At 33.4% G+C, this 17,133-nt stretch overlaps 1 protein-coding gene across 1 annotated transcript; it reads right to left on the bottom strand.

Moving 5' to 3' along the window:
* Positions 1–7,541: 7,541 nt before the first annotated feature.
* On the bottom strand, positions 7,542–11,308 carry LOC146880847 (putative disease resistance RPP13-like protein 1). The gene has a single exon (XM_085668761.1). The coding sequence runs from the start codon at positions 11,071–11,073 to the stop codon at positions 7,558–7,560; it is 3,516 nt and encodes a 1,171-aa protein (XP_085524887.1). The 5' UTR covers positions 11,074–11,308; the 3' UTR covers positions 7,542–7,557.
* Positions 11,309–17,133: the final 5,825 nt, after the last annotated feature.

Below are 17,133 nucleotides of genomic sequence, written 5' to 3'. Positions count from 1 at the left end.
TTCCATAACCTTTTAACCTTTTATTACACACTTGCTGCACCTTTAATCATGTTCCTTTTTACAAATTAGCACTATCATATATGGAGATTTCCTGGTGATAGACACTTAAAACAAATGAATTATCTCGTGATTTGTATTCCGGAAATGGTCATTGTTTTTGTTCCAACTATCAGTGACCTTTCTTTGGCTGATGAACCATCATTTAAAATGGCTCCAACAGGTTCCCCTCTGGATGTTAAAGTGCCTAGGAAATTCAGGTTTTAGTAGGTTCAATGTTCATCAGCTTTTATTTGAAATACTAGCTTCCTTCTATGTCTCAATAAAATGTGAAAACTGGTTTTTCGATATTTAGGAGAATAGGGGACCTTAATCGTATTGGCATAAATATTTTGAAATTATTCACTTTATACAATTCTGATATCTTGACAATAAAGAGTTTATATCTAGTAGTTATAAAATTAAATCCACACCAGATTTAGCTCAATCAAAGAGAATCAAGATTCTAAAGGATGATTTCAAACTCTCAATTCAAACTAGTTTTGATGATTTTTTTTTGTCCTATTCTTTAAATCAATAATACCATATTCTTGTTAATGACAGTTTCCTAATGCAACAAAATTCATTTCATATTACTCGATGTATGCAGTACTTCAATCAGTAGTAAAAACGTAGAAGGTAAATTCACTTTTGGCTACATTTAAACTCTGTTTGAGGTATAAAACGAGCTTCTTCTTTTTTCTGAAAATCAATTCTCGTGCTATTTTGGAAACAAAATTAAACAGTAAAAATAATTTGTCCACAACAAATTCCCAGATCAGTCTACCAACTGAAAACCCTTTGAGACTTCCGTAAATGATTAAGAAGACTGAGATTGAGCTTCCACTTGGGTTTTGAAGAGTGCGTGATCTATTTCCTCCAAAGAGATACTCCGCATCAAACACGGCATCTTTGAGTACGAGAAGCCAATCTCTCACATGTGGATTTGAAATTGTTTCTGTTTTGCAATCAGTTCTTATGGAGTAATCGTTTCTTATGAATGATGATTTACTTAATAAATTTGTATGAAATAAAAAATTTTCTTCCGATTCGTATCTAATAAATTAAAAATTTTGGTTGAAATCTCTAATATTATTTCCGTTGGTTCTGTTACTCACACCTATGATAAGTTGAAACACATATATTTGAATAATATGCATTAAGTATTTTTTCTTTCACACTTTGTAATGAATGTTATTATATAAGAAAAAACGTACATGTTATGAAACTTTTTGGTATCATTCAAACCAATCAAAATATTCACCACACAAGTGGTTGAGAATGAAAAATGACAGATTGTTTAGGTATATCTTTTGGCTCATCAACTCCTAACCATATGTTATATTTGAATTCATTAGAATGATGCTGACGTTAAAGACATTATCATTGAAATTGTTTTTTCTATCATCTATTTACTTAAGATCTTAAAGAATTAATATAAAAATATTATAAGGTCTAGTTAAAAAAAAAATTTATTATATTATATTTTTATACAATGAGAAGTAAATTAAAGATATTTTTATTATATAATATGTTGTACATGTCATAAAATTTATTAATCAAATATCTTCATCTCAACTAGTTCTTTTGTTGCATATTTAAATGTTTTAATTAAAAATTATACAAAATATATCACTCGCACTTGTTTAATTATTTTTTTTTTTAATTTTAATTTGTCTTATTGTTAACAAAATAAATAATGTTTTAAATATTGAAATGAAGACATTACGGAAAAATATAGCTACTTTGAACTTTATAAATATGCTTAATTCTTTCGGTATACTTAATAATATATCAACTAAACCCACGAAATTAACTCATTATTTTCACTAATCACATTAAATTACTACTTACTTTAAAAATATTAATACTCAGCAAAAAAATAATTACCAACACCATAAAATTATTTTCTGTGCATCACACTATCTTATCTAGTTGCCTTTAAAAACTTGATATTTAATCAAATTGGGTTACTTAATTATAAATTAAAATAATCATCAGTAATCAAACACATTATTGATAATCAAATTTAGTCTCTTAATTACGTATTAATATAATCATTGGGACATAAGACTCAGACTGAAACTTAAAATTAATGTATTTGCAACTATTATTGCATTTTATATTTCCTAATTTAATTGAGTACTTAAAATTTTAAGTATATTGTAGATATATTCGTTACAAACTTTTTGCAGAACTACCGACGACAGAGGAAAGTAATTATTGATACACACTCAAAAGAAAAATAAATTGTAGAGGACCAAATGCATGAGTATTCAAAACAAATAACATCACTCTAACAACACCTCTTCAATGTGAACAACCTTTTTCCATTCTTCTCCTTCTTCGTCGTCAAGCTCTTCGACCAAAGGACAATCTCTTACATGAAGAAATGAAATTGATTGGCAAGACCCTCTTCTGGTAAGTATTCGAGGTTGGGACACAATCGAAGAGTCAGTGAATTAAGAGATGAGAGTTCAGAGAGACCGTTATAGTTCAGGGATTTTAGATTTGGACAATCATAAAATTGTAGTTCAGTAAGAGTTGGTGGAAGCAAATCTTCATCTGGAAAGCATTCTGCATCCAGTTTTGATATCCACAAGCTTTTCAAAGAAGAATTGCCTCCCAAAGCTCCTTTCAGTAAACCAAGCGGAGGTAAACGATGGCAAGGTGCACAACTACATAACTCCAAGGACAATGAATTTTCAACTACATATTCCACAATGAATTTTTCAATAACCAATTTGGAAATTGTTTGCCAGCATAGTTAGAGATTAACAACTCCTTTAAGTTTTTGGAAGGTTCCAGATTCTGAATTGTGTGTTCTGCTTTTTCTGAATCAATAGAGTTCCCAATCCTTGTCCATCTCAACTCTAGCTTCGCAAGGTGTGTTTTATTCTTTAAATCTGCTTCTAATGCATCCCTCGAATTCTCAACATTCTGCAGCTCCCCAATTGATAAACTTCCATCAATGTTGAGCTCACCCAACTGTTGAATACCGAACTCTCTGCCATGGCCAACATTAAAATTCATTACTACTTTAAGATTCTTTAGTTTTCCCAAATGTGGTGGCACCTTTCTCACTTTAGTCCCAATAAATTCAAGGCGACACAAATTGGTAAGTAAATGCAAATTTGTGGGCAACTCCTCCAAACTTTGACAATATGTTGATCGTAATTTACTTCCCGATCTTGATCCCTCCCCAACATCATCATTCCTTTTCAAACCTAGAACATGGCTTTGTGTTTCTAGATATTCTAGGTTCTCAATGAGTTTTTCCATCCTTGATTCAATTTCATTTTTAAAGAAACTGACAAAAGGAGATTTGAGGGAATTCCACACCTTTGTAGCAGTACTATGAGATTGAGCTTCCACTTGGGTTTTGCAGAGTGCATGATCTATTTCCTCCAAGAGATCCTCTGCATCAAACACGGCATCTTTGGCTTGGAGAAGCCATTCTCTAACACGTCCATCTGTGAACTGTTTCTGTTCTGCATTATCAGCCACAACATCAACGGCCAGGATCTTCACCTTCAAGTTGCTTAGCATCTTCTTGTTGCTTTTATCTCCACGAAATATGTCTCCAAAACGAGAAGCCAAATTGTCAATTGTGATCTGAACGAAAGAGGAGACAAGAGCACCTTTAATCATTTCAGCAGTCATGGTAGAAAATGGAGTGGATTAATGGAAATGAGTGATCTGAATGAGTGAGTTCAGAGATATCAGAGATGATGAGTGGTAAAAAGCTGTTTTCTTAGGAAAATAATGTTTTGACAAAGTTGACAAAGTTACTATAAATGGAATTAAAATAGATTATCATTTTATTTTTTAACCAAAATAAAATAATAAAATAATACTTTTTTACTTAGTAATTTGTCAAAAAGTTTGTTAAAAAACTTTGTTAACCAATCACTTCCCGTTTTCTTATGAATGATGCTTTACTTTATGGTCACCGGTCAACCAATGTATCTTGAGTCTTCCCGTCATAAATAAAAATCATTCATAGCTGTTTTCCTTTAATCAATGAGTGGCCATTATTTTGTTTACGTCATATTTATTAAGTTGGAAAGCAGATAGGTTTACCATATTAATATTAATTAAAAATAATATAAATTAATAGAACTATTTAAGTGACTATGAAAAAAGAATAATGAACATTTAGAGTTCCTCATTTCTTTTATGGTATAGCGACAAAAAATAAACATATATTAAAACTTATAATACACCTAAACAGATAACTGAATACGACTTTGAAATGGGAAGACCACAACGGAAACACAGATTGTAACATGGTGGAACATAGACTCATTTTTAAACTACACATACCCCAATATTTAAACATCCAATATCTCACATAAGTACTTCGGTTTTCCAAAACAAAACAACCTATAGTATACGTTGACAAAAAACACTGAACAAAAGAGACATGAGAGATTGAGATGATAACATATAGTCACAACCTTCGATTGCTATGAAACCACGATTCCACCGAACACGTTCCCGGAGAGATGAAAACTTTCACCAAACACCTCAATCTTCTATCGATCTTCCATTCCCATTTTCCTTGAAAAAAAAAAATCCTAATATCGCAGCAAAATGAGTGTCAATATCTGTTAATTAAAAACTCCTATTCTAACACATTTTTAACATATTAATTATTAAAAAAACAATAATATACATTACTCATCTCATTTTACCCAGTCATTATTTATTCATAATCATGCCTAGTCACCGTTCCTTTAATGACGTTTAACCCATACGAAGAGAAAGGGTATGATGGATAACATTTTCCAAATTAGGAAACTCATTTATACGTATACAAATAAAGGGATCAAAATCAATATTTTCTTACAAAATTAAAGACTAAAGACATAATTTAATAGAAAAATATTTTTCTAACACTTGAAGAACCTATATGTGAAAGCTTGAAATGTGAAAAGTTGAAATGTTTAAAAGGTAAATGATTTTTAATTTTTGCAAAAGAAAAAAATCTCTTTGAAATTTTTAGCAACAATAAAACATAGTTATTTTATTATTTAATTCATATTTTATTTTATTTTATTGTAAATTTTTAGATGTTCAACACTATTTTTTTGTTGAATTTTCTGTTGATTTAAATTTTTTTACGTTTAATTAAATTATAATTTTTAACAACATTAAAATATAATTATTTTATTATTTTATTATTTTTTAACTTTTTATTGGTGTGTATCAAATAAAATATTAAACACATTTAATAATACTTATGAACATTTTTATCCTCTAACTAAAATAAAATTATATTAATATTTATTAAGTCATAATTCATTTGATAACACATTTAACTATTCTTAACCAGTTCTAAGAACATTGTGTAGCGATAAGAATGTCAAAAAAATTCGTACTATTCACAGATAAAACTCACAAGTATATAAATGGATACTCGCAGGTAATGAGTACGGAGTACGACTATTTTTAATACCCGCATGTTAACGGGAAGGGTACGAGTATCATAGTATCCGTACTCGTGGATACTCGTACCCGTTATACTTTAATTTAAATTAAAAAAAACATGATTAAAATATTAATATATTGATTTTGAATAAGCTATTTTTTTATCAATTAGTTTTTAAAAAAATTTCATTTTTTTGTAAATTGTCATTCAACACTATTTAAATGAGTTATTTGGACTTTGTTTGAAATTTATAAATGTTATATATATATATATTGTATTTTATTTGAATTTACGATTAAAATATATTATTAAATATTTTTATTTTTTTAAAATATTTGCGGGTACCCGTGAATATCCGTGAATATTAAAAAATTATGCAGGTATCCGCATAACGGATATTTGATAGATATGAATACAGGTACGGAGTAAATATTTATTTAGCAGGTAGGGTACGAGAGAATTACTACCTGTACTTTATCCGTCCCGTTGACATCCTAAGTAGCAAAACCTATTAAAATAATATAAATTTATATAACGGATTTTCAAAAACAAAAATACTCTTTTATTCTTTCATGCCTACGATAGTTTTCTTAAAGACTAACCAAACATTTTAAAAATTTTGAAGTCTCTACCAAACAAGAAAAAATATCGATTATTGGTAAAGTTTTCCTTGTGGTATTGAAGCCTCGAATGGTCGCCCTTTTATCCAAAAATAAACATTTTTAAAACTCTAATGTCGGAAAAGTTCACTCTTTCGACATAAAAAGTTCCAATTTTTGTCACAGTTTTCAACTTTCACGTATTTAATGTCAAATTTTGGACTTTATGCCCAAAAGAGGGAATTTTGAAAAACCTAATTTTCTTGAAGTTCAGTCTTTAGCCAAAAGGAGTTCTGATTTGTGGCAAAATTTCCTCTTTCACAGTTAAAAAATCATGATACTCAATGGAGATTTTCCTTTTTTATCTGTATAAGAGTCAAGCAAAACAATAAATACAGGAAGAAGATCATCATTGACAAGGCAGGACATGACACTGTGTGTCGTGCACACGTGAAGAGTGAATAATTAGATAGACAGACAAAGGAATATGTTACTATATTTGCAACATATGTTACGATAAAAATATAAGAAAAACATATCCATTACTATGATGCAAATAACTAAAAAACACATTTAAAAATATTTAAAGTATAAGTTAAAAGAAATAATATAATATCTAACACAAAATATAAATGAATATATATTTCAAGGATTTCAAACAAAATTGTATAATTTATTAAGTATTTTATTCACAAAAGTAATATAGGGGTGAATTTTTATAAGCTTTTTAGGACTACCAACAAAAGAGAAAAGTAGTTGATACAGATTCCAAAGAAAATAAATTGTAGTCAAACCAAATGCACCACTATTCAAAACTGTTGGGAATAGTCCAAGTGTGAGTCAAAAAGTCCCACATTGGATAGAAAAAGACAAAGTTAAACACCATATAAGAATAAAGACCCATAACAACATTGCCTTAAGGTTTTGGTGTAAAAGTGGTGTCTAAGGTCTTATATGTGTAAGACTAATGTCATATAACCATATAGAACCATAATCTCCCAATAACCATATGCCATAACCATGCCCATAACCGTATATGAGAAATATATATAACTTATCAGTGGTATCAGAGCCGATGGTTCGGAGTGACTGACCGCATAACCACCACCATAAACAAAAGGGGTCACCGATGTGACTGACCGCATAACCATAACCAAAGGGGTCACTCATACACCTGAAGGGAAAATATACCATATGAAAAAGGAAAAAAAAACAACAAGGGACTCACCCTTGAGGGGAGATGTTGGGAATAGTCCAAGTGTGAGTCAAAAAGTCCCACATTGGATAGAAAAAGACAAAGTTAAACACCATATAAGAATAAAGACCCATAACAACATTGCCTTAAGGTTTTGGTGTAAAAGTGGTGTCTAAGGTCTTATATGTGTAAGACTAATGTCATATAACCATATGAAATCACAATCTCTCAATGACCATGCCATAACCATGTATATGAAAAAATATATAACCTATCAAAAACAAACAACATCACTACAATATATGCAGATTTCGAATGTGAGCAATTTTTTCCCAATCCTCCCCTCCTTCATTCCGACAACGTTGTTCGAGCAAAGGACAATTGGTTATACAAAAATCTGAAATTGATCTGGGAAGACCCTCCTCTGGTAAGCATTGGAGGTTGGGGCAGTTAACAAGAATCAATAATTTGAGAGATGAGAGTTGATAAAGACCCTTATAATCCAATTTTTCTAGATTTGGACAATCACGGATGGTTAAGGAAGTAAGAGAGAATGGAAGCAAACCTTCATCAGGAAAACATTTTGCATCCAGTTCTTCAATCCATAAGCTTTCCAAAGAAGAACGGTCTCTGAAAGCTCCTTTCAATGACCCAATAAGTCTAGAGCAATTAATGAGTTTCATCTCTTCTAGATTTGATGGCAAACCTCCGTTAGGGAACGACTCAATTCTTGGACAGTCTATTATCAGTAATTTCCAGAGAGATGGAAGCAACACATGCATGTTTGCAGGCAATGATTCTAGTTTAGGGCACTTATTGATTGTTAGATCTTCGAGATCATGACGAGCTTGATCAAGTGAAATCATCTGTAGGTTACCAAACGTAGATAGAACAAGTTTTGTGACTGTTGGGAAGGAATCTAGTGGAAAGGTCATTAGAGGTGTTTGAGTCATCAATGACCCTTCAATTTCCAACTCATCAAGAGTGTGAGACCCATCGCTTTCAGAGAATGATGCTTCCATGTTGTGCCAACCCATTCTGAGCCATTCCATTGTAGCCCAATCCAACTGCACCTTTCCACAATCATGTAGTTTTAATTCTAGAGCCCTGGGAGCGAAACCCTCAAGTTGTTGGCACTCTCGAATTCTTAGTTTTTCCAAAGGAACAAGTAGCTTTGGCAGTTGTCCTTTCAATTTCCGACAATCCTTTATAGAAAGAATTCGAAGGTTTGGAAAAGCACCTGTCACAGCTTGGCATTCCCATTTTTCCCATTGCCTCATATTGGAGAACTCCAATCTTTCAAGGGATTGAAATGAAGAAGAGTTGTTCCCATGAAAATCAACATCAATGCTCACTATCTCATCAAACCCTGAAATATCCAGGTCCTTCAGAAATGGCAAAAGACCAAGCGGAGGTAAACGTTGGCAAGATTCACATCCATCCAACTCTAAGGACACCATATTCCACAGTGAATTCTCTAGTAACCAATTTGGAAGTTGTTTGCCACCATAGTTGAAGATTGACAACTCCTTCAAGTTTTTAGGAGGTTTCAGATTCTCAATTACGTCCTCTTCCCTTTTTGAATCAATAAAGTTCCCAGTTCTCTTCCATACCAACGCCAACCTCAATAGGTGTGTTTTATTCTCCAAATATGCTTTTAATGCATCTCGGGGATTCTCAATGTCCTGCAGCCCCTGAATTGATAGGCTTTCATGAAGGTTGTTGAGCTTTCCTAGCCGTTGAATACCCGACTCCATGCTATGGTCAACTTTAAATATATCCATCCTTACTTTAAGATTCTTTAGTTCTTCCAAACCTGGTGGCACTTTTCTCACTTGAGTAAATGTAAATTCAAGACGACACAAAGTGGTGATTAAATGCAAATTTGAGGGCAACTCCTCCAAATGCATACAACAGTTCAACTTCAGTATTTGCAAGTGGAAAAGTGAGCATATACTTTCAGATAGTTTTTTTATGTTAGTCCAAGAGAGGTCTAACGAACGGAGATGCTTAAGATTGCCGACAGAGTCAGGTAACTCTTCAAGGTCAGAACAATGAGAGAGCGATAAGATACGCAAGAATTTGAACTTGGTGAACAATTCATGTATGGACATATCGCAAAACCAATAAAAGAAATCCATTTCCCTATCTGGTGTTGGCAGAAATGTTCGCAACCTTTGCGTTTTACATAAAGTTCCAAACCCATGAAAGCGTTCGAAGTAACCAAGTTTAAATAAAATATGCCGAGTTACTTTTTGTATCTCATTTGTTTGACCAAATTCGTGCCTGAAATATATGTCCCCAGCAACATATTTTGCCAAATCATGTAGAAGGTCATGCATTACAAATAGTTCTTCCGCATCACCTGATCGTTGAAAGAAGGACCTTGATAATAGTTCATTGAAGTATTGTTGGCCAATTTCTTCTGGACTCTTACCGTGTTGTAGGAAATTTTCAGTAATCCATAACTCAATCAAATGTTCCTTTTCAAACTTGTAATCCTTGGGAAATAGGGCACAGTAAGCAAAGCAGACCTTCAAATGGGGAGGAAGGTGGATATAGCTCAATGCTAAAGCGGGAATAATAGCACAACGCTCTTCCGGAAGTTCCCATATTTCACTTTCGAACACTCTTTTCCATTCAGAAACAGATTTGTTGTATAAAAGACTTCCCATCGTTTTCAAGGCAAGAGGTAGTCTTTCACATTTTTTAACAATCTCCATGCCAATCTCCCTGCACTCTGGATTTTGTTGAGTTTCATCATCTTGGAATGCATGCTTAGCAAATACGTTCCAGCAATCTTCTTCTTGTAATAGCTTTAGGAGGTGTACTTCTGACCGCATGGTACCAGCAACATTCTCATCACGAGTAGTCACAAGAATCCTACTCCCTTTTCCGAAAACAAGGGGCTTTTGCACTTCTTCCCATTTGGATTGGTTTTGGTTCCAAACATCATCCAGAACAAGAATAAACTTTTTCCCCGCCAATTTTTCTGTCAATCTTTTGTGAACCATCCCTGTATCTGTACTATTATTAGATGATTCAGTAACACCATCAAGAACTGCTTTTGATACCTTGAAAACATCAAATTCATCTGAGACGCAAACCCAAGCTTTGAAGTCAAATTTATCCTCACCAGTATCCAATCTTGGATCATTGAATACATGTTGGGCAAGAGTGGTCTTACCCACCCCTCCCATTCCCACAATAGAAAGTATAGACAAGTTGTTGGGAGTGTGAGATGTTAGCCAGTTAAACACAAATTCTTTGTCTTCATCTCTGCCATAGATAACACTATCGTTTGGCAAATATGTTGATCGTAATTTACTTCCTGATCTTGATCCCTCCCCAACATCATCACTCCTTTTCAAACCTAGAACATGGCTTCGTGTTTCTAGATATTCTAGGTTCTCAATGAGTTTTTCCATCCGTGATTCAATTTCATTTTTAAAGGAACTGACAAAAGGAGATTTGAGGGAATTCCACACCTTTGTAGCAGTACTATGAGATTGAGCTTCCACTTGGGTTTTGCAGAGTGCATGATCTATTTCCTCCAAGAGATCCTCTGCATCAAACACGGCATCTTTGGCTTGGAGAAGCCATTCTCTAACACGTCCATCTGTGAACTGTTTCTGTTCTGCATCATCAGCCACAACATCAACGGCCAGGAGCTTCACCTTCAAGTTGCTTAGCATCTTCTTGTTGCTTTTATTTCCACGAAATATGTCCACAAAACGAGAAGCCAAATTGTCAATTGTGATCTGAACGAAAGAGGACACAAGAGCACCTTTAATCATTTCAGCAGCCATGGTAGAAAATGGAGTGGATTAATGGAAATGAGTGATCTGAATGAGGGAGTTCAGAGATGTCCGTGATGATGGAGTAATCGATTCATATGAATCATGGTTTACGTTATGGTCACCAGTCAATTCAACCAATGAATCTTAAGTCTTCCCGTCATCACAAACATTAAGCTGTTTTCCATCAATTGCCATAAATTTTCTACCCGTTTAATTTTCAGAAAAATATATGCAGAAGTTTATATTCCAGCTTTTTTTGTTTACACTTTAGGAGATTCACTGAAACTTCGATCTTTGTATTTAATATAGGTGATACACCATGCATTAATGTAACTATTCTTGGTGAAACAAATTGCTATACATCACCATAAATATCTCTTTTAGTTAATTTTTTTTATAATATAGCGTAAGCAAAATGTAAAATGTCTATCCTGAAAAGTGATTTTATGATTATATTAAACTATATTGTTTAGAAAAAGAAGACTTCACTTCTAGAGGGGATATTTTCTATATCATTTATTTTATTTTTTAGGTGTTGGCAATCAATTTAGGAAATTTATAGGTTCGAAGGATTGACCATATCTCTAACGAATTGAAGAGTTGAACATGGTTACTACCCTTAATTAACTCTCCTTTATATTCTTATGTTGATGTAACTAATTTCCTAAGATAATATTATATAAACTGCTCAAGGAAATCTCAACCTCTTTTTAACATGTTCCTGTTTGTAATTTTTGAGAGAATGAAGAAAAAGGGATTAATGGTTGAAGAGGGAGTTGTTTCATTATGTGCAAGGGAATGAATAGATGTTAAAATATGAAAGCTAACAGACACTTTAGATAAAACAGAAAATAGGTTTTTAATATTTTTCTATCTAGTTTTCAAATGACGGTATGAGACACTGTCTGTGAGTAGCTTAAACTTTTCATGATTCTATAATTTTCTAATACTTCTCTTTTCTTCTATATTACAATACATAGTTTTAGGACATTCCTTTATTTTTCTAGGATTTGCAACACATTCTAATAATACTTTTCCTTAATAGATATGGATTTTATTCTTAAATGATGAGCTTAATTCTGTCATTATTACCTGACGTCATGATAGATAACAGTGGATTCATCTTGTTGTCTTCCAATTTTTAAAGTATATTTCGATGTCATATTACTTGACTTGTAGTATTTGCAGTTGCCACGGATTTGTTTCTGTTGTTAATTGTGCCACGATAGCTTGCGTTTTAGATGTCTAAGAGAAAAATCTATCCCAAAATGCATTATTTTATTGTACTCTTCATGTTATCTAGCGATTTACTGGATCACTATGGTGTAGTCAAGTAGTCTTAAATATGTGATTAAATATGTTTGTGGTACTTTTATTAAAAAATAAGATTAGTTTATTTTCGAAATTTTGAACTAGTTTAATCCTCCATCTTTAAAAATGCGTGAATTTAGTTTCTTTATCCATTTTTTTAAGTTTATTGACGTTTCAAATGCGTTTCTAGCTAATGTTGAAGTAGAAATGTGTCAAACAACTCAAATGCTATCATGAAACATGTTTGAAACATCAAATAAGCATAACAAAATTGGGTTAAAAAGATTAAATTCATGTATTTCTAAGATTGGGAAACTACATAGGATCAAAGTTTTAAAAAAAGACCAATTCTAATTTTCACTTAAAGTTAATGGATAAAAAACATATTTAACCTTTTAATATGTTATAGTTTTGTATCGTTATAATAAAAATCTTTTTTATCTTATAAATATCTTAAAATTTATAGTTTCAAATATATATATATATATATATATATATATATATATATGTATATATATATATATAATGACTTTTAAGTGACATGCAATATAGATAGATTCGTAGAAAAACCCATGAATCATCATAATAAATATTGTTAGAATTTTTGTTCACAAGTCCTTGGATATATAAGAGATAGCATATTTATATGATTGTTTACAAATTCCTGAATATTTCCTACATTCAAATCAATAATTCATCGCATAGTATAAAATAGTTATCAGGAAACAATTATCATAAATGAACAAGTCATCGACAAATATATTGTCTAAGTTTTAAATATTGTAAGATAGAAAAATACAAACCATATATAATATGTTTTCTGAGTAATCCTTAATAGAAATCGTCTGAAGACACTATATTACTTGTTCACTGTCGTATTGTAAACCTTGATGTTGAACATTTATGGTTCGTCGTCAACAACCAATAAGTGTCGAGTCTTACCGCAGCTCTGTCATTCACAAGTTGTACGCAATCTGCATTAAGGAATGAGTGGTTATGATATAGTCAAGCTACACGACTTTTGTTTTATATTCTAAGACTTGTCAAAAGAGTAGAAAATGAATCACGTACCCCTCTTCGAGTAAATAGGTAGAAAGAAATAAAAGGAAACATAATTGATAATTATAGAGAATAATGAGAAAATAATAAAAATGAAAATTAAGAAATAAGACGGAAAAGATATAGAAGAGAAAATGATTGTGTATTAATATAAAACTTACAAGCTAGTGAAAGAATTAAAAGACTTCATAATAATAAAGTGATATATGTAAGGCCCAGTTCTTCTACCCTAATATTTAAGGGCTGCCTTACAACTGTTGGGCCTAAAGGCTAACCCAAAAGATAAAACCCCTTCCAGTTTGTCCTAACTCACACTTTCACTCTTGCAGAAGAATCAGCCGTCACCTTTTATTTTCCCTCATAGAACGCTCTGCTAGGGTTTGCCCTAAGTCTCCTTCGAGCTAACTCAAACCCAGCTCCTACTCCGCGTAAGTACCTCTTTCTAGCTCGTATGTTTTCCATTGATCTTCCTTGACATTTCTACTTAGGGTTTCGTAATAATCCACCCCTTGGTTCCGTTTTCTCTGCTGTTTTCAGCTCTCTAGTTCATTCCTAGAGCTGCGGTGCTCGCTGTCGTGCCGTCGAGGTCTCCGCTAACCCTTTTCCAGGTACGGGAAGTTAGGGTTTCTGCAAAATCGTTGGTAACATGATTGTTTGTGCATGATTCATATGATTTAATGTTCTGTATGTTTCTCTGAGTTTTGTGAAGTGTACTGCTGCTTTGTTTGGCATGGTTTCATCTGTTATGCTAGTGAACAGTGGGTGGGGACTGATAATCTCGCCCAAGCGAGATGGCCTCGCCTAGGCGAGATGTGCAGAGGCTCGTCCAGGTCTTCTCGCGCGAGAGGTCGCTCAGACGACCAACTCATTTTGAGTGAGCGAGCATCTCGCTTAGGCGAGGAGGGTCTCGCCTAAGCGAGACAACGTAACAGCCACTGTTCCAGTATTTTGAGTCTTCGCCTAGGCGAAGAGAGCTCGCCTGAGCGAGAGACCCTCTCGCTTGAGCGAGACTCCTCTGCCCGAGCAAGAGGCTAGGCGAGAGTGTGTGAATCAGTTTGGCTTTCTTTTCGATCGTGGATCTTTGGGTATACTTAATGGGATTACCTTATGATGGCATGATAGGGATGAGAATACATGATTTAGGGGGGGCTTACATGAAATAAATGGTGAGTTTGGCATGATCTTATGTGAATTATACATGAGGGGTTGGCTACGTATGTGGTCACAAATTTGGCATGAACAACGGTGAACATTGATGATTGGTAATTCAGTGACATGATATTAATATGATGGGAGACACTTTTATCATGAATGGTAACACGAGGTAGTACTGGTTAGACATGCAATAAATGAGGGTTGTTTATGGATGTTGGTATGAATCTCCTATGCATGACATATGTGGTTAATTCTTGGCTGTTTATATATGTTGGTAAGTGGTTAGTACGTAATCCCTTGGAGTCTTTAGGTGGGGCTTCAGGGTCGTGCTTCAGTGGTCGGGACGTAATTCCATGGCCCCTGTTAGTGGGTGTCTATGGTGGTGCCCCATCTGTATGGTCTAGTAAGAATTCAAGGTAAGGTTGCATCCTAACATTCTAAGGGGTCAGTTAGTCTCATTTAGAGCGGACTGATTCTTGTGGTGAGAGTAGCAGGAGGCCTGTAATTCATTAAGGACTAACCTTGTGGTGAGGGAAATGGATTCGTTGTAACACTTGTATCACATAGCTCAGGGGTGAGCAGCTCGGGGTGAGTAGAGGTATCCACCACAAGTGCGAGCATCCGCTGAATCCGACCAAGTCATATGTATCCGGATGAGTTGAGTCGAGTCCTAGTGTATTGTCTCAGAAGTCATAACATGCTTGATTGATATGTGTATATGAAATTGTGAAAATGTATCTAATTGTATGGATGAAGTCTGTTGTGCTCTAGCTTACCCTACTTTTATTGTTGTGTGTTCTGTTGTGTGGTACTCTCTTTTGCGATGATCATCAACTTGTTGATGTGAGCAGATGTAAATATATCAGATCATCAACTTTTGTCTCATGTATTGCGATATGCTTTATTACTCTACCTGTATTTGTTAGACGTTTCAACTGTTTTCCTTTGACATCATGGTGTGCCTAGCTTTGTCGGGATTGGGTTGAGGACCCCAAGACTGCGCTATTGTACTATTTGTGTGTGGCGTTTCTTTTAATTACGTTTATTAATTAAATGGGGCGTTACAATATATATATATATATATATATATATATATATATATATATATATATATAGTTTAAATAAAACATATATTTAACTAAATAAGAATAATGTCAAAATGGGATTAGAAAAAAAATTAAATGCATATATTACTTTTGTTTTTCCTAATTTATACAGTTTCATTCGTTCAGTTGTGTTATATATAATTTTACTATATTTGGGAAACTTGGGTGAAAAGCGTGGCTTAATTTTTCTGTAACTGCCTTGCGTAACTTAGTCATATTGTGGATGCTTTTGTTCGTAAGAAACAACATAAAAAGAAAGAGGAGGATTGTTGCCATAAGCATTTCTTTCTAACAATAATATAATATATCAGATCTCACGTGTGAGTATAATGTTCTTGAAATAAAATAACCAGATAGAAACCACAATACGTGATTAGGTAGAAAAAAAGGCAAAAGAGAGGAAGAGAGAAAACACTGTATTATTGTAGAAGTCAGCAAAAACGTGTTTACATAGTTTGACAGAAAGGGTATTAAAAAGGCCAAAAGAACAAACGGCCATAAAACAGAAAGGAAGAGGGGCTTCTTCCTGCACCCCAACCTTTCTCCTGTATCCCTAATAATTATATTTTTGTCTCTCATTAATTTTACTTACCTTGATGGTTAAAAGCAGTGAAACCAAATTTATTGCATTGCTACCGGTCCTCTTCTTTTTATTTCTGCAAGTGTTTGCACCCGCAACTTTTCTCCCGTTTCATTTTTTCCAGTCTTCGTTTACTCCCTATATTTGTGGTGCTCTGTACTTCCTGTGGTCCCTGTGTTTCTGTGCTTCAAGCTCTCACCAGTGATCCCTGTTTCAAGCTGCTTCTTCCATTCGTGCTTCAAGCTCTCTGAGTGGTGGTCCGGTTTCATCAAAGTTCTTCAAAGCACTTTTCTTCCAAGTTAGTATTTATATTCCCATTGTAACCATATTCCAATTGTAATCTTGTTTCTTGTCATTGGAATGTTGTTTGTTATCACTAATATACATTAAAATTTACTTTCGTTACCATTCCGGATGTCAACATCCGTTTCAGAAAATTGTATTGTGGATATCGACATCCATTTCTTTTTTTTTTAGTACTACAGATGTTGACGTTCGCTTAAGAAAATTGTGTTGTGGATGTCGACATCCATTTCGTAATTTTTTTTTGTTTTTTTGTATTATGGATGTCGACATTCGCTTCAGAAAATTGTGTTGCGGATGTCGACATCCATTTCGTAATTTTTTTTTGTTTTTTTGTATTACGGATGTCAACATTCGCTTCAGAAAATTGGGTTGCGGATGTCGACATCTGTTTCGTAAATTCTTTTATTTTTTTTATATTATGGATGTCGACATCCGCTTCAGAAAATTGTGTTGCGGATGTCGACATCCGTTTCGTAATTTTTTTTTTGTTTTTTTGTATTACAAATTCCGACATCCATTTCAGAAAATTGTGTTGTAGATGTCAAATCTGTT

Source organism: Vigna unguiculata, chromosome 11 (genome assembly GCF_037176805.1).
Source record: "Vigna unguiculata cultivar grain cowpea cultivar isolate G323 ecotype 2 chromosome 11, ASM3717680v1, whole genome shotgun sequence".
NCBI lineage: Eukaryota > Viridiplantae > Streptophyta > Magnoliopsida > Fabales > Fabaceae > Vigna > Vigna unguiculata.
Note: the sequence above shows the minus strand (reverse complement) of the source record. Positions and strands in the feature narration are given on the sequence as shown.